This window comes from Peromyscus eremicus, chromosome 4 (assembly GCF_949786415.1).
Source record: "Peromyscus eremicus chromosome 4, PerEre_H2_v1, whole genome shotgun sequence".
Classification (NCBI taxonomy): domain Eukaryota; kingdom Metazoa; phylum Chordata; class Mammalia; order Rodentia; family Cricetidae; genus Peromyscus; species Peromyscus eremicus.
In genome coordinates, this window is record NC_081419.1 from 21,912,802 (window position 1) to 21,932,235 (window position 19,434).

At 37.3% G+C, this 19,434-nt stretch overlaps 1 protein-coding gene across 1 annotated transcript in view; it reads right to left on the reverse strand.

Moving 5' to 3' along the window:
• Lrp1b (LDL receptor related protein 1B) overlaps positions 1-7,897 on the reverse strand; it is a 1,617,914-nt gene extending 1,610,017 nt beyond the window's left edge. Inside the window, exons 1-2 of the mRNA XM_059258831.1 lie at positions 7,858-7,897; positions 7,673-7,795 (exon numbers count right to left, since the gene is read on the reverse strand). Of these exons, the coding sequence (XP_059114814.1) occupies positions 7,673-7,795; positions 7,858-7,897 (163 nt within the window). The remainder of the gene's footprint in view (positions 1-7,672; positions 7,796-7,857) is intronic.
• Positions 7,898-19,434: the final 11,537 nt, after the last annotated feature.

Below are 19,434 nucleotides of genomic sequence, written 5' to 3' on the forward strand. Positions count from 1 at the left end.
AGCTGCTGTTGCTAAGACCATCAGGCAGACCTAGGTTGGCTCTCAGAAAGTATCTTTTTTACTTGTTTGGGCTGTCTGGCCCTCAAGCCTGTTAGGGATGAGTCATCCCACATATTCACCTCTTTTTATTATTTCACAGGACATGCTCAGTGGAAGCTAGGGTGCATTGCCTAGATGTGTGAAGATATGTTTCTGCCAAGGTACCTTCTGGTTAGTTTAATAAAGAGCTGAATGACAATAGCTAGGCAGGGGAGGATAGGTGGGACTTTCAGAAAGAGATAGAAACTCTGGGAAGACTCTGAGGCAGGTAATTTGCAAGGGAGAAAGGAAGCAAGTCAGAAATACAATATGGAGAAGAGGTAACGAGCCATGTGGCAAAATGTAGATGAATATAAATGGGTTAATTTAAGTTATGAAAGCTAATTGGGAGCAAGCCTAAGCTAAGGCTAAGCTTTCACAATGAACAAATCTCTGTGTCATTATTTGGGAGCAAGCCGTACAAAGAAAGACCTGCTACACCCCACAGTGTGTTACAGTTTGAAGCCAAGAGTCTGAACTCCTATTCTAGCCTTCTACCCAAGGAAGTGGGGCCCTTGATTGGCAACATGTTTATGTATCCTTTTTTTTTTTTCCTTGATGACTCTAACATCATTACCTTTCTCCTAAGGCAACTACAATGACCCCTGACATTTAGTAATACTAATGTCAAAAATCCTTCCAAAAGTAGCAACGTGTCAAAAAAATACAAGGCTTTCTTCTAATTCCTATTTATGATAGATTAAAATTCTCAGGCTCTGGCTGCAATCAAAATTATAAAAGAAATATTTTTATATTAGTCCTTACTTTTCTGTTTATCAGTGAGAGGGCTTGGAGACTGTCTCTTTTCCTCTTTGTTTTTAAAAACCCAGGAAGATTTGGGTCAAATGATGAAGGCTTCCCACTTATATGTGACCCCTCAAGGTTGGGCAGTGAGTAGTGGGAGCTTGATCACAGAGCATCTTTCTGGATGAAGGAGAAAAACTGTGACCAGAAAGATATGTCATAACCTACATTCATTGATTCTGTGCTTCCCAGAGCAAACTCAATTTGCATAGTATATTTTTTTGTGTGAATAATTTCTGCCATCTCCCAATCAGGAAACTTTTTAAGAAAAAAAAAAACCATTCAATTAAAAATCAGTTATATTGCTTAGATCTGAAAGGGGCCAATATATCAATTAGCAGGGTGATGTTACTCCTTGCCCTACTGACTAAGCAAAGAGTTTGTGGCTTATTCTTAAATAATAATGGAAGAAGTCATGAGTGGGAAAAGAGAATTGCATCATCATTAGAAATAAGCTCTTGGCACACAACATCCTATAAAGCCTCATTTAGCAAAATGTTTCATTTTAGAAGCACTTCTGAGTCAAAGTCAGATGTAAATTTTTTGCTCTGAGTTTAAAGAATAGAAGATCTTCTGGGATTAAATGTACTCACCCACAAAACGTAAGAAGCCTTCATCCCCAACCCTCAATGCAGGATTAGTTGGGGGTAAGTGATGGATTCACTAGTTTCCGGGAAGTCTCCTAGCTCAGTTTCAGATTTGTCCCTGCAGAGCCTGCCAAGGCTGATGTTTACAGTACATCATCCCTTAAGCCAAGGAGATTTTAGCAACAGAGTCTCTTGAAAGCATGGGTTTTATTCTCCCCTTTTCTTTTCACACAGCGGAGTTTCATTCTTGCAGTTTCAGTTCTGCTAAGGACGGACGGCTATCCTTTTGGAATCTTGGACCAGCAATCTTTGATCAGAGGACCGAAGAGCAGCAACTGAGAGTGAAAGGTGAGGTTTTGGGACACTCTGGAATTGAATCTGCCTTGTGAGCTGTAGGACACTCAGTTCTGTCACCTCTGCCTCCAATCAACCTTCCTTAGAATCGCAAAGACACTTTCGGAGACACTGTTATCTCACAGTGGTCCAGAGTTGGGAGAAATCTCACCTTTTCCTGGTGCCCACTGTGCTCGGGAATGAACCGGCATTAGACAGGCCCCTTTAATTCACGATACCTTCTCACCTTCCCATCACCCATTCATATCAAGCTCTTTAGTGGGTGTTTTTATTATTAAAGAGGGGTCAATGCTTTTGGCCTTTCTACTGCTAAGGAGAGGAGCTTCAGAATAAAATGAACAAAACAGAAAGAATTGAAAGAGACATAAACTGTCCTCTTGGGTCTCATCTGCTTTCTCTTTAATCTGTAAGACCATTTCTGCTTCTCTACCTAACGGAAAGCTTAGCTCTGAGCCTCCCATAGATGAGCTCATTGCAAAGTGACCTCTAAATCACGATTACTTAGGAACACCAACCACACTTTCATCCACATTAGTGTTCCTGTAGCCTACTTTCACTGCCTTATTCTACCATACATTTTAAAGGGCAGTATCTGTTTGCTAATAGCTTCCCACATGAATCTCATTTTATTTCTCTGACCTGTATCAGAGAGAGTTAGAAGGAAATTATCAAAAAGGTTTATGCCTTATACCACAGGGGGAATGTCCGTATATGAATATAAGAAGTTGATTAACATCTCACTATCTAAAGAAAGTTAAAAAGTCTCACAACAACAGAAACACAATAGAAATGATGGTCACTTCATGCAGAGTCACATCCAGCTGGATGGCTTACAGACATTTTCATCTTTTAGAAATGTTTCTGTTCCCAGGACCCGGGAGACTTGTTATTTTTACTACATTGTTCAATTAGATAAAATCACTCCTGAAGCTTCATGAAGCAGTTGTATTGAGATGACCTTCTGTGATCCTCAAATAATGTTACACTTTAAAATTAGGTGGCTTGAGGGGTCTTCTTAGGAATTGAATCTTTCTTCACTTCAGTATTTTTTTTTTGGGGGGGGGGAAGACATTTTCAAAGAAACACAAGCTCTGCCTTCACTAATCATCCTAGTGAAGGGCTACAAGAAAGACCATAAACTCTGTCTTTACTTTAACAAAACCAGATAACAAGGTCAGCATTCCACTTCGGTAGCATCAATCAGTGATATTTTACACCAATATACTTAAAATATTATGTTGATGTCTAGATAAATAGCATAGTTTTTTTTTTGAGCAATAACTAAAAAAATTACCTGCTCCATAAAAATCTCTATATCAAAGTTTTCCTGATACATGAGTGTCATTAATCTAGTTATAAAATCTGTTTGTAAGTCAACTCAGATAACTTTATGTAATAGGCTATGCCTCTTCCTGGACACATCCCTATGTATAAAGCTGATTTTTTTCAATTGGGTTTGAAGTAGACACAAAGAGTCTGCCAAATGGGGAAGTAATATTCTATCAAAAGCTTTCAAGGGAAAGTGGCCCCCAGTGTTCTCAGAAGCAGCAAGCAGGTGGGACACAAGGTGGAGAGAAGATCTTGCTAGTTAATACACAGCACTTGAATGTGAGGCAGTTATTATCATTTCCAGGAATTAAAAAGTAAGTGAGGTGTAGAATAGCAAAGGTATTTATAGATAACTGGGCTTTTGAGCTGGGCCTGCAACTGCAATTCAAACACAATGCAAACTGCCCCACATGCAGAAGGTGGGAAGGGGGACAGCATAGGACATTGTGGCACATGCCACCAGCAGGCTTTGCTACTCAAACTCTTTCCTTTTCTTTTCCTTTACTGCTATGGTATTTAGTGTTGCCAATTTGATGGAATCTAGAATCAACTGCAAGATGGGACTCTGGACAGGATTGTGGGGATTATTCTTGAAAGATTTTTATGTATGTGAATGTGTGCTTGCATGTATGCTTTGTGCACCATGTGTGTCCAATGGTCAGAGACCAGAGGAGGGTGTCAGGTACCCTGAAACTGCAGTTAAAATTGGGACGATTAAGAGCCTGCTATGTGGTGCTGAGATTTGAACCTGTGCCCTTTTCAAGAGCCGTAAATGCCTTTAAACAAGATAAACTCTGTGGAGGATTATCCTGATTAGGTTTATTGAGAGGGGAAGATCTATCAAGAGTAGTTGGCACCTGACTGATATCCTGGACTATATAGATGGAGAAAAGGAAATGGCTTTTGTCTGAGTATTTTGTCGTAGCAAGAGGAAAAGAAACTGAGACAATTACCTTTACTTCACATCTCACCCAGAAAATAGCCTCTGCTGAGAATATTTGTTGCCCCATGACCCATATGATCAGTTCAAGCACAGAAGTTCTAAGCAGAAACCTATTGCATTTAATTTCAGTAGAAGCTCTTCTTCCGACAGAGTGAGTGAACAGGCATTTGCCTGTTTCCTTTCCTTTTTCTCTTCTTTGTGTTTGAAATGGAACTGTCTGCTAGAGAAGATGGAGCAGCCAGCCCGTGAAGGTAAGACTGACAACCGCAAGCCAAGCATGGTGGAACACAAAGATCAAGAAACCTGGTTCATACTGGAGCGATCAGATTAATTTCAAGTTGTCCCTCTTTGTAATACTTTTTTTTTTTTTTTACTTGAGAAAAGGAAACTGCTAGGTAAACCACCAGTTTTGTAGCATGTACTCAGCGTCAGCCCTTGCAAACTGCTTTGCATATATAGAAGGCATGCAGAGTTTGCAGACCATGCTACGTTGCTTCAGGCTGGAACCATGAGTCCACAAATAGGTCTGGGCACTATTCACTTACTTTATAGGTTTGACCCACCCCCACACCACCACAGTACCTAAGCACACACAGACCTGCATGCACAACTGTAGATACAGCATGCTTCAGAAATTATACTTGGACACTGGTTGGGCAAAATATAACTTGCTAACCAAATCTGATCTGTGGCCTACTTTATTATTTTTTGATTTTTTTATTATAAATTTTTTTCATAGTGAAAGCTAGCAGATAGCACAAACAAACAGACATTTAAAAGGATAATACTCAGTGGAGACCCTGTCAGCCTCTGAAATGTAAACAGTCACTATTGGAGTCCTTCACATAAAAGCCTTACTTACCCTACATAAGAAGAAAACAAAGTCAATGCACAAATTGTCACAGCTATCCAGGTTACAAACTCTACATTTGCAAGGGCCATTTTTATACTTTACTCCTTTGCTCAATTAAATCACATTATAAACAAAATATGGTTTATAATCAAAGAACTCTTTAAGTGATATCTCGGAATGTTAATAAAGCAGTTAATAAAACATGAAGAACAAGTAGCATTGTTAATACTTTCCTGGCTGAAAAAAAGAAGTGAGGTTATTTCTGATAACTTTGAATCCCCAGAAAGTATCACACACCAGCTGGAGTTGATTGTTGGAAAGGAAGAATCATTAAGCATTGAACAGAAAATCCTGGAAGGAATTAAGATTTGAATACCTCCAAAGAATGTGCCTTTCAAGACGACTTCCTCGCCACAGATGGTGGCATGCTTACATTTCACAATGAAACCTTTCCCATGTTTACATTCATTCTAGCTGTATCCTACAACTAACAACAGTGAGTTGAAAGCCATGAACATAAAGACGGAGATTCTCCTGATTTCCTATTCTCCTTACCTCATAGGAATTAAAGGTGGTTCTAATCATAGTTTAGATACTTGAAGACATATTTCAAATTACACACAGGAAGAATTTCATCTCCAGGGTGAAGAATTTCTTCTCATATCCAAAAACAAGTGAAAATTATTTAAAATTCCTAAATATTAGTCAAGTCCTTCCAGAATGAAGTCCACCAAGTGGCAAATTGAACTCATGTAAACTTTCTGAGTCAGTAGCTGATAGTGAAATTTAACTCCTGTCAGATAGATATGAAAAAATATTCCCAAAGAAACCAAGGAGAGGAAGAAATCATGGGTTCATTTAAATTCCCTTTATATTTTAATTTTATTTAACTCTTTCTTGTCCCCTGTGCATTTTTTTTTCTAAAGCATTTCAGTTATCAGAGATTGTAGGCCAATCTATTCCTCATCTCCAGATCAACAATATCTGATCCCTGTTGGAATTTTTCACTTCAGAGATTCCATCTTTCCTGATAAATTCTCACTTATTCTTCTCATTGTAAAAGCTAACTAGCTTAAGGGGAAAATACATTGCACCATATAGTTTCATTTAAATTTTATGAAACAATGTGTTTTACTATCAAATCAAAAATAATATGTCTCTGTTTGTACACATAACAAAATTATAATTCCTAAGAATTCAGTCTTCACAAGTGTCCATCCAGAATGTTTGACCTTTCACATCAAATGTTCACATTCATGTAATTATAGTATTGTACCGTTATTTTATGGAGATTAGGCATAGCTTATAGGGACTTCACAAAACACACTGTGAAGCACTATACTAATTATGAAGGTCTAGATTAAGAAATCCAAATTGGAAATTTTTATATGATATCTTTCAATGAATGGTGTTATAAAATGCTTGATCTTTATGGCTAGTATCTTCCCATTTGTGTAATGTTTTTAAGATTTCATCTGTGTTGTATCATGTGTGAGTAATTTATTCTTTCCTACTGACAAATAATACTATTGTAGGGATTGGCAAAAATTTTTAATTCATTATAATATTCTTATTTTCTTATCTTCAATGTATCACACCCAGAATCTGGTCTATGTTCTATAAGGATTCCAATCCAAAAATTTTATAATGTAAAATTGGTAAAAATTGGAAATTTCTTAAATAACTAAAACCTCTTCCTGTGGAAGATGGGTTTAAAGTAAAGATGAGAAACTTCATTACACAAATTCACGTTCACCCATGCTGAAAAACTTTAATAGGCTTGCAAACATAAAGAATATTAATGAGCACTGATTGCATTTTTAATGGCAAGATTTTAATAACTAATGCATTACTTCTATTTACAAAATGAGTAAGTGCATAGATAAAACCATAGAAAGGAACCAATAAAGGTTATCACCACAATATCATTCAACAACAATGATGGGTTTTTTTTCCTTCACTTTGACTTTACAGAACTGTGTGATTGTCTTGGGGATAATATTGATATGCTGGCAAATCTGGACATAGGAGTACCACAGACGGATGCTGCAAGTTCTTCAATATTGATATCAAAATCAGTCCCCACACTGAAAAACAGGTGATCACTCATACAACTATGGGTCATTCAGCTGTGTGCACTCACATCATTATTCACAATTTTGTTGCAGCGACATGTCCAGTGCAATAAAATCCTCAGGGGATTTCGTGTAACAAATGCTTCAACTTGGATTAGAACCCACAGACAGCAAGGGTACCCGAATCTCATTTTATAAAGGTTTAGATCCTCAGGGATAAGGTTTCTGTCTTGTAGGTTCTAAAAAAAAAATTATGTTCAGTAATCTGTAGAGTTATAAAAATTAATATAAATGACATGAAAGCTAGAGGTTGATTTTCTTAATGATCCTCCTTCTATACATGCCTCCATCTAAGATACATGAGACAAAGCAGAAGAAGGCTCCTGTGTTGCTATGCTATGTTTCTGTTTCTCTACAAGTTTCCGAACACCAGCACAGTTGCAGAAAGGTACTTCAGACTCTACAACTGCACTTCATTCTCCCATTCACTCATTTTGAAGAAAACAGAAACAAAAGATTTCCCATTTCTCAGGTTAGGTTTAAAAGGAAATAAAAATAAAATCAACTAGAAGAGCAGCGATCTGTGAAAGCAACTGACATTTGGTTTCACACGGAGGCAAATCCAAAAGCAAAGAGCCTTTCTACTCACAGGTGACTAAAGACTCATCTGACTCGTCAGGGCAGTCCGGGTCCCCATCGCACAGCCAACTCTGAGAGACACAAGTCACATGGTCGTGGCAAAGAAATTCACCAGGATCACACAACTGCTGATCTGAAAAGGCAAATGGTTTGAAATCAGGTATGAGTGGTCAGAACATGAACAGAAGAGCTTACAGATGTTGCACAGCAACATCTGCATCACCATGAGCCACATTGTTCAAGAGCAAAGCTACAGCAAGTATTTCCTTACATTTTACTTGTTCAGCTCAAGCACATGACTCTGACAGGCTTGACTGCACTGTAGGTTAACAGAGTCTTGTTCTGAAAACAGTAAAGAATTCTGTTCGTGTTTATGACCGCAGGTTTTATCACATCAAATATGGCCTACAAATGTTACAGCCAGTGAACTTGGTAGGCCATGTAGTATCAGAGCAGCAGCTAATGACTGGAATTTCATCTTCATCACTGCTCCAAACAGGGAAAAACTTGATAGTCCTTTAATATTGAAACTAAATTTCATTCATTCATTCATTCTTTTTTTTTTTAAAAGATTTTTTATTTCATTTTACATATGAATCCCAGTTCCTCCCCCCCTTCTCCCACCTCCTACCTCCCCCAATCCCACCCCCATCCACTTCTCATTCTTTTTAACTGTCTATCCTGATACGATGCATCATGGCTCTATGAAGGAAATATCAGTATTATAGAACAGATGTTCTGCTTTTAAAACTGACTGCCAACAGAGCAGCTTCTGCTGTTAGACAGCAAAACTTCCTTCATGCTTCTCTGGACATGGGTTCTGGGGTTGTTTGTACATGCAAGATTTGCTATTTCCCTTTTAATATTGTTAGTATTGGAGATTGCCAGTCTCTCCTGAAGTTCTAGTAAATTCAGTGGATATTGATTTTTTCATGATATATTTACTCCCAACTTATGGTTCTACCTGAAAAAAAAAACATTATCTTTTGAACAGGCATGAACTAGGAATGTTTCTCTTGGCTGTGAGTGTGAAAATCACAGTCACTCCATCTCTCTGTGATGCTCATTTCCTCCTTGGTCCCTTAGCAATAAACAAAATACCGATGAACCTTTCACTCAGTGTTATCTCAGATTTAATAAACAATGCTGTCTTTCCTTATCTCAAATTTTATTTTCTTCTTTTTCCAAAAGTATAACTATCAGCAAATTTATTATAAACAGATACAAGCACACATCCTCAATGCTGGTAAATTTTAACATTTTCCTTTCTCCTACAGAGGATAGTGTCTGAGAAGTAATATGATACCCTGTCATGTTTACCCAATTCATCAATAGCACCTACATCACCATCATCACATGTTTTTTGGATTGAGTCACTTGAATACATTATATTTGGCCGTAGGTTTTATGCTACAGAGTCAAAGATGTAAAATTCATTATTTTTTTCTGAACGAATCTGATAATATACTTGTGTACTCATAATTTTTAAAACTGATGTGTGAGGATACTAAATAGAAGAAACAAGTACATAGGTATTTGGGTAGTATATAGCTTAGGGGTAGAAGAGGAAATGCCTTAGGGTTTCTATTGCTGCAATGAAACACCATGACCAAAAAGAAACTTAGGAAAGAAAGTTTTTATTTGGCTTGTACTTCCACATTGTAGTCTATCACTGAAGGAAGCCAGGACAAGAACTCAAACAGTAAAGGAGGCAAGAGTTGATGCAGAGGCCATTGAGGAATCCTGCTTACTGGCTTGCTCCTCAGGGCTTGCTCAGCCTGCTTTCTTATAGAACCCAGGACCACCAGCCCATGGATAGACTTATGTATGATTGGCTGGTCCTTCTCTAATCAATCACTAATTAAGAAAATGTCCTACATATTTGCAGATAGCCCAGTCTTACAGAGGCTTGTTTTTCAGTTTTGGTTCCCTCCTCTCAGATGTCTTCAGTTTGTATAAGGTTGACATAAAACTAGCTAGCACAGGAACCTAATGTCTATAAGGTCATGTGTTTATTCCCCAGCACCATACTCTACACAAATATAGACAGGCAGACAGACAGACAGACAGATTCCCCAACGTACAAGTGCATGTGAGCGTACACACACGCACACGCACACGCACACGCACACGCACACGCGCACACACACACACACACAGAGAGAGAGAGAGAGAGAGAAATCGAAAGATACTACTTAAGCATTTCCTTAAGGGAGGCCAGGCACTGGGTAAATGGACAATAGGACGTGGTGATATTTTATTCATGCTCTTAACAAATAAAGGTTACCTGGGGATCAGAGAACAGAACAGCCACTAGATTAGACATAGAGGTCAGACAGCGGTGGCACACACCCTTAATCCTATCACTTGGGATGCAGAGATCCATCTGGATCTATATGAGTTCAAGGCCACACTGCAAACAGAGCCAAGGGTGGTGGCACACACCTTTAATCCCAGCACTTGAGATTCATGTCTTTGCTTGGGAAACACACATGCCCTTAATCCCAGGAAGTGATGGCAAGAAGCAGAAAGGTATATAAGGTATGAGGACCAGAAACTAGAAGCTTTTTAGAGGCAGTTCAGCTAAGACCCTTTGGGGTGAGGACCCAGAGGCTTTCAGTCTGAGGAAACAGGATCAGCTGAGGAGATGGCAAGGTGAGGTTGGCTGTGGCTTATTCTGTCTCTGTGATCTTTCAGAACTTACCTCAATATCTGGCTCTTTTTTTATTAATAAGAAAGTTTAACAATTTGTGTTACATAATACAGTATTTTAAGATTTGTGTTACAATAGGATATTCTATTTACAGTTGAAGTGAATGCATATTAAATTGTATTCTAATTAAACTTGTATTTTTTCACTCAATAATGTTATATCATATTTATAAATATGTTCACATGTTGTGGGGCAAAACTTAAATTTGGCTTAAGGCAGTCACATAATATTTGGAGTTCATTTAGGAAAAACTTTGGGATGAAATTCAAAACTGTATGCTTATGTGTAAAGATAAAATGATATTTATGATAAAATAATTTAAATAATTGGGAATAACAATATAAATTTCTAAGAAAAGCTCAAAATATTATAGAGGGTCAAATGCTATTAACCATGTTTACTCTAAAAAATCCACAGTGGATGGTTTGAGGGCTTGTCACTACTCTATTACCTTCAGATGACAGATTTCTCTTCCTTTATTTCTCTCAACCTGCTAACAGTCGTCACAAGGAGAGGGATAAAAGCACAGTACCTACTGAAAGTCTTTCCATACTATACAGCCTGACTAAGTCCACATTAGTAACTTCTTGTTGTGTTGTAAGTATAAAGAAGTATGGAGGAGCATGAACAAATGTTTGTGACATTGGAACAGAGCATCTCAGAAGCATTGGTCAGTGGAGGTTTGGGCAGCCTGGTTGCTGTGGAGAGGATGTTAAAACATTAGGAAGTGCTAAACAAAGCTTAATCATACAAGTCTTGTATCCTTTTGTTCAGAGACTATGCAGCTGCCTGCAGAAGTGCCCAAGATGATGTAGCTAAAACATAGTAGGAACTTAAATATTTTGCTGGAAATCGTAAGTGTAAGACTTAAAGATTTATGACTATTTCAAATAATTTATATAATCTCATGTGTATAAGCTTGGAAACGGATGTTTGAATCAAGTCTTTTTGTTATTGTTTTGTTCTCTCTCTCTCTCTCTCTCTCTCTCTCTCTCTCTCTCTCTCTCTCTCTCTCTCTCTCTCTCTCTTTTATCAAAACAGTGTTTTTTGTATAGCCCTGTCTGTCCTGAAACTCACTCTGTAGAAAAAGCTGTTCTTGGCCTCAGAGATCTGCCTGCCTCTGCCTCCCAAGTGCTGAGATTAAAGGTGTGTGCCACCAGGCCTGGCTAGAGGGATGGTGTCTTAAAATCAAAGTAAGTCATAAAGTTAGAAAAATAAAAAGTACCTAGAGTCACAGAAGTCTGTCTCTCATAGAGATTGAAAGAAACAATAATATAAAAATATACTTCAAAAGCCTTTCTATTCCCACCCTAGTTAGCTTTCTTTCCTTGTAAGAAAACACTGACCAAAACCAGCTTGGGAAGGAACAGGTTTATTTGGCTTACAGGTTGCAGTCCATTGTTGAGGGAAGCTATGGGAGAAACTGAAGTCCTAAAGACAAGAACTGAAGCAGAGCCCATTGAGGAATGCTGCTTACCAACTTGCATCTAGGCTCATATTCATCTATTTTTATTAGAAAGTTCAGGCCCAGTGATAGCTAGGGACGACCCTGACCACAGGATGCTGGACCCTACTGCATCAAATAGAAATCAAGAAAATGCCTCCAAAGATGTGCTCACAGGCCAATGTGATGGAAACAATTCTTCAGTTGAGGTTTTCTCTTCCCAAATGACTCTACTTTCCTGTCAAGTTGACAGATGGAGCTAATGATGACAGTCACCAAATCTTTGTCTAGGCATTGGGGGGGGGGTGAAAGCAAAAAATACAAACAACTAAAACTCTGATTTACCTGTAATAGTGCATCTTCAATTATGTTTTTGCGCAAGGATAGAACAAACCAGAGGGAAATGACTTGAATGTATTTACAAGAAATAAGTTCTTTGGAAAACAGTAAGAATTAAGAGGTGGGGACTGGCAGTGAAGAATAATGTTAAGAATGATGCTATGGAAGATGTGACTGAGAGTGTGACCAGATGAGACCAGAGCTTTTAAAGGTTGACCTTGGCATTCTTCTGAATAAAAGACAATGTGTTAAAGATGACAGCCTAATTAAAAGGTAGTCAAAAATCAAAGGAACAATGAGGGCAGGGTGATGAAGAAAAGATTAAATAAAAGTAAACAAAGTGAAATGGTAAAGGATTGTGGGGGACAAATGAAGCTTGTGCATTTTACTTAATACCACAAGACCTCTGCAAGACTAGTGGAGAGGTGGGAATACAATGAGGGGATTTGGCCTGGGATTTCTAAGTTCCTGCAAATGAACTACACAAAGTGAAAGCAGATATGAGAAGATCAATGAGGTGGTGGAATGGATACACATACTGCTGGAACAGAATTTAAACACTGTATTTTATGAGGAAACTGAAAGAAAACACCATGTCCACTGTCACTTTAGATATCAGAATCTTGATTGAAATTCTGAATCACAATTGTTCGCCCTTTCAATTCTTTTTGAAATACACCCAGAATCTGGTATACTTGGGAGACATTCAAGAATGAATACATATAAACGGCAAAATATTTGTCTAAATTTCAGAAGAATGATCAAATCTTGAAAGCAAACAAGCTGTAAGTGCGGGAAGTTGTAGCTACAGGAGGCAGCGTGTGCAACAGAGAAGTGAGGGGGAATTAAAAGTGACAAGGACTAGACTTTCCACTAGAGTAGCTGAGATTCAGGAAAGGGTCAAGCACAGAGGCAAAAAAAGCCTCCTGTGACCGCCTCAAGTACTCTGTGGTATGGATGTGTGCGCATACATGTACATGGAGAACACACACAATTGATATAATACAAGACAACACTTTTATTTTGGAGCAGTTTGGGAGCAGTTTGATATCTTTAGGAAATGACATTTAAAAGTTTACTATACCCATCTGTTTATTTTTCAAGCACACATTTCAAGTACCATTGTAGAAGAATTTAATATAACCTTAAGATTTTCTCCAGTATTTTGAGGTGATTATTTAAAAACACATCTTCTGATTTCAGTTCTTTTAATCAGAAGCACACCATACCATATGGATGTGAGCTTTCCACTCATCCCGTTTAATGCTTCAGCCCACACTTGTGAGATAGTCAGACAGATCTTTGTAAAATAACCCCTCTATTGTAGAAAACACAGTGTCTTTCACTGTAATTAAAACAAGAGGTTTATGTGGATGTGAGGGCTGCTCACTTACATCCCTACGGGAAAAGACGGCAGCCGGCACATGTGTAACTCTTCGGAACAGACCTGAATCGGAGTGGGGAAATATAAGGAAGGCTGGCCCACAGCTTATTAAATATAGATTCATTGTGTTATTAGTAAGATCTTAGTATGATAATGTTTGTGCTTGCATGGAAACAGGAATTTTTAAAATTTTATTGTAATTTGTATTTTTTTAAACTTCAGTGGTAGAGAGAAATATTATATATTAATTGCCATTAATAGTTCATTTTTATTTTCTTATCAGATGAACTGATAATATAGATGTTTTTATATGGGGACTATCAGTTCAAACATCAAAACTATTATCTATCAATTCAATGAGGATTTCTTCTGAGTATCCTTCATCTTTGCCAAAATTTGCCATATCAATTTACAATAACGTTATGTCATTGCCCTTAGAATAATGTGTTACACTACTGAGAATGTTGTTTTTAGCAAGGTATCATAGAGAAGTTTAGAGCCAATATAAGTTGCAAACTCTGATAGTAAAATTTAAAATCTAAGGTACAGTGAGGGGATACATATGTATTCAACAGCTAATGATCCAGGGACACAGGAAAGTATGCTTAACAAGGGGTAACTCAGTTAAAGAACAGAAACAACCTCTGAACAACAAAGTGTCAGACAGGTGCTATGACTTTTCAGAAATTAGTTAAAATCAACCAATTCTCTTTATACTTCACTGGTAACTTAAACATGGGACGGTTAACACCATTCATATGAAAACACACATTCATCATTTCTAAAATAAAATGTGTTTTTATGGCTTTTTATCTCTTGTTGCTGCTGGATTATTAGAGGAGAACTCATAGGAAGACATAAAAGTATTACTAATTTATCCTGAGTTTTTGAGGATGTTTATGTAAAGTTAAAGGAACAATTCTAGATTTTTGAGTTTTCAGAAGTAGCTAAATCCCTTTTCTTATCTTTTGCCAGAAACATGTATGTACATGGATGAAGAACAAATTCCCCAGAAGATTATTTAAATTATTTCACATAATAGGCTTAGAGGGTTTCTTTCTGTTTTATTTTTTGAATTGTATTTTAAAATTATTTCTATGCATATGTGTTTGTAAGCTTGCAACAACATATGTGTTCCACATGCATGGGGGAGCCTGTGGAGACCAGAAGAGGGTATTGGATAGCTCTGGAACTCTATTTACAGGCAGTCATAAGCTGCCATTTTTGTGATGCGAACTGAACCTGAGTCCTCGGCAAGAGCACATGAGAGCTACCTTTCCAGTCCCTTGGAGCTTCTTAGTTAATAGTTTCTTCTACTGTCATTTGACCACTCAGTAGTGAGTTGGCAGTGGTGGTATTTTTTTGAGACAAAATTTCAAATAGCCCTCAGGTTGGCCTCAAAGTCACTAGGTAACCAAAATAGCTTTGTTTATAAGGAATGTCCTTTCCCATGTTAAATACAATGGTTGTCTAATGTGTAATGCTTACCTGGTGAGCATGCTTTGTGATCTGTAAAGCTAGTTCCAACCCTCAAAAAATATTTGAAGACCAGAAAGGCAGCTCAGCCAGTAAAGGAGCTTGACACCAAGTTGGAAGCCCTGAGTTTGATCCCAGGACCAACATGGCAGGACCATTTTCTTGCTTCATTTTTGTACAATACAATCTCATTGTATAGCCTTGTTTGACCTGGGACTTATTAAAAATATCATCTGGTTTCAATCTTGTGGCAATCTTGCCTCTGCCTCTTTATACCTTTCTTATGGAACCATCTTTTGTTCCTACTGTCCATAGTCATGTAACACTTTAATGTAGACACCCAAAACTCTAGTTTCATTTACTGTGTTGCAACTCTTGGGTAATGAGCGCCTGGACAGACAGCTGCCTTAGACCCTATGTTGGTACTCTAAGAAGATGTCAAGGGATCATCTTTCATCCTGGCTTCATTCAGCACTATTTACAATATCCAAGGAACAGAACATACTAAGATCCACCTAATAGTAAAAGAAACTATGGTATGTACATTCAGTGGAATGCTTTTCATATGTAATACATAAAAATGCTAAAATCTTGCCAGTGAAGACAACATTTGCAAAACAAGAACATTGTGCTCAGTGAAATAAGGCAGACACTGCAAAGGCACATAATGTGCATACTACTTCTGTGTGAAATTTCGGGAAGCTGGTCCCATAAAAACTGAAAATAGAAGAGTGTTACCAGAAGCTACAAAAGGACAACAGTGAGGAGAACTGGCCAGCAAGCAAAATCTTATAGTTGGATGGGAGAAATAAGATCTAATATTTTGTTCTTTCTATGGTGAATATAGTTAATAACAATGTATTGCATTCCTACAGGAGAGGATTCAAAACAATGTCCATATAAAGAAATGCTGAAACCTTAGGGGGATAGATATGATAATGCCATGCTTACAATAAATAATATATATATATATATTACACACACATATATACACAAATATGTGTATATATATATATATGTGATATGTGTGTGTGCTTCAAAATTCCCATCAAACTCCATAGTGCATTATAATGTGACATTCAACTTTTCAAAAAAAGACTTCAATGCAAAATATAAACATTTCTAACGTATTTATAGCATAATTTTGCACAGAGAAGGAAAAACTAAAGCTGAAACAGTACTGGTGCTAAATTGTACATTTGGAATGATGGATGCATTTATTTAATCGCTAAAATAAAACTAAGTTCTCCCAAGGTCATAATAAAATACCCTAAGTCATGCACATTATACTGTGTAAAATTAAAGCATCCATGAAAGCTAAAAAACAAATGCATGAGGGACTTGGTGTTTTCCACCTCCTGTAACTAGTGAGCAATAGCAATTTAGACAACTATGGTAAAGACAGCTTGGTGGGCTCTGTTTGTTGTTTTTCAAGTATCCTTTCTTTAAGAATGTTGTAACTGTGAATGTGAGATAAAATGTAACTCACCATTTTAAACTGCATTTGAAACCTATGCATTTTGAAGGATATAGATGAGGCAGATACATTAAAAATGGCCTGTTACTTGTTTTGCCAAAGAAAGTGAGTAGTTGACTAAAAGTCAACCTTAAGCATCGTGCAGTTATAATGCAGACTGCCATTTGTCTTTGTTTAATCCACCCTGAAAACTTTACCTAGGTGAGAAGGAGGAGAGCTCTGAATACTGAAGAATGTCTGTGTTTCAATCGAAGAATATGAGACAAGAGTTGGAATTAACAATTCTCATTGTCATTTGGAAAGCTTGTGATAACTGAGGAGCATAATTACATTGCTGACATATGTGCATGAACCAACACAGAATGAGTACAATTGTTCCTCAGTTTTGAAACTGGCTTGTGACTGTGCCTGGAGCTGAGTCATCCTTGAGGCTAAAAGAAATAGAGACAAATCATTTAAGAGTGAAATTCAATACGACCCCTCATGGTTGACTAATTACCAGTGGAACTCCAAAGAAAGTCACGTCTCAGTTCATATGCCCCACACACCCACCATTTCACATAGTAAAAAGAACATTGCAAGCACAATTAAAGGAAAGCTTCTGAGATAGGAAGTTTATTCTTGATATTTAGGGAAATGACACATAATCATGCAGTATATTACAACAGATTAGAAAAAAAAGAACATTAATGACAGCTCATGATTGAAATCTAAGAAAATGGGCAACAAAGTTCCTGGAGGATTCTAGAAGCTGGACAAAGAAAAGAAGATAGTTACCTGGAGTCTTCAAAAGGACTCAGTCTTGGGACATTGTTTAGACTTCAGGCCACCAGAACTATAAAACTCTGTGGCACTGTGACACCGAGTTTGTGGTGAATTTCTATGAAACAACAACAACCAGCCTCAAACAGGCCCCAGGCACACATCACTTCAAGACACAGCAAAAGTAACTCTGAACAAATTATCAGAAAACAAGCAGATTGTTAGCTAGTTTACCATGAATTTAGAGCTATTTTCTACTTAGTAACTTTGTTGTTTAAACACTAAAATAAATTTACTTCCTTCTCTTTAATGTCAAATATCAGTTAAAATACATTGACACAGGGCAATGGTGCCAGTAAAGATCTTCTTAGAGGCACATTACAGAACTGTATGTATATAACCACCACTTCCAGGGGTTGGGAAAGGGTGTGTGTGTGTTTGTGTATGTGCATATGTGTACACATGTGTGCGTATGTATATTTGTGTGTGCACATAAATGTGTGTGTACTTGTGCGTGTATGGTGTATGTGTGTATACACATGGATGGCTTTTAATTTTGTAGATGAAGAAATAAAAAATTCTGATAATGTTGATTATGAAAAATTAATCCTGTGTCTTTGAGCTTCCAATTATTATTACCAATTTCTCATGTATTTTGGACCTTACTAAGCACCGAGTGATTTTGGAGCTGCAAGTGGCAATTCATTTGTGCTCACAAAAACACCTTCCATATAACCAAAATGAAACCAAAATTTAAGGAATTACTGCATTACTCCTAGGGAGAGGTCTTGCTCCTTTGTCACAGCTGTCTTAATGACCATGAGGAAATCACTCTGTAAACCATCTGATTTCACAATTTATGTCCAAATAAAAATTTAGAAAATTTTCTTTGACCAATTAAAAACTGATTGCCATCTTGCTTTTTTCCAAAACAGAAAATCAGTGACTTGTTCTGAACTTAAAAAAATCCATCTGTCTGTCTGTCTGTGTCTATGTCTGTCTGTCTGTCTGTCTGTCTCTCTCTCTCTCTCTCTCTCACACACACACACACATACACACACACACACACACACACACACACACACACACACACACACACACCAGTGAAACTCCTGAGGTCTTTTTTAGTATGAGGCAGAGGATACAGGAATTCAGTGAAATCAAGCCCCTACTTCAACATGATTGACTCCAGTTCTTACCACTGAATAGTGCTTTGCAGTTCTGTGTTCTCTGATATTTCAGTAAAAACACTGTATTTTCTTTCTAACAATGCTTTCTCAAAGCCCAGTCAGTGAAACAATAGACAGAGTTATTTCATGTACAGTGTGAAGGAAGGGTAAAATCCTGATATGCCTCCTTTGGAAATGTAAAAGAAAAGAATTATTGGTGTTTCTTTGCAAGCTCTATTCACTAAATCCTATGTGATCTTTATCCAGTCTCCCAGGAGGTATCAAAATTCACATGCTTTTTCTAATCTCTGCCTCCCTGAGAAGGGAAGCAGATGGCTAAGCTCTTCAGGAACTACGCAGTGTCTCTTTTACCCATTGTGCTGCGTTTTAACAACTGCACAAATTGACTTATCATGAATACTTACTTTGATATTAAAGCACGTTGTTAAATTGTGTGTACATATTTTTCAAGGTTCTAAACATAGTCATTAATTAATGCATAGGGTCCCCTTTCACATATAATTGTTGGCTTATGAGAAAAGTAGGCTAATTATGAATATTTACATTAATGTGATATGGGTTCTTTATAGGTTTATCTGTGTGTTGTAGGAAGAGCACCAAAATGCAACAACTCCCACAGGGGAAAGAGCTACAATTAGGAGCTGGTTGACAATGAGGGAAGAAGGCATACATAGGATATTGCTTATTACTACCAAGTTTTATCATTTTGGAAAACACTTATTCTTAGTGTGAAGGCAATGAAGGTAGGGTATGGACATGTGGCTCAGTGATGGCTAGTGACAACCAAGATAGAATGTATGCTAAAACATTCTCCAAGCAAAACAAGATAATAATAATAATAATAATAATAATAATAATAATAATCTCTATCTTTCTTTCTTTCTCTCTTTCCTTCCTTCTTTCTTTCTTTCTTTCTTTCTTTCTTTCTTTCTTTCTTTCTTTCTTTCTTTCTTTCCTTCCTTCCTTTCTTTTCTTCTTCTTAGGTTG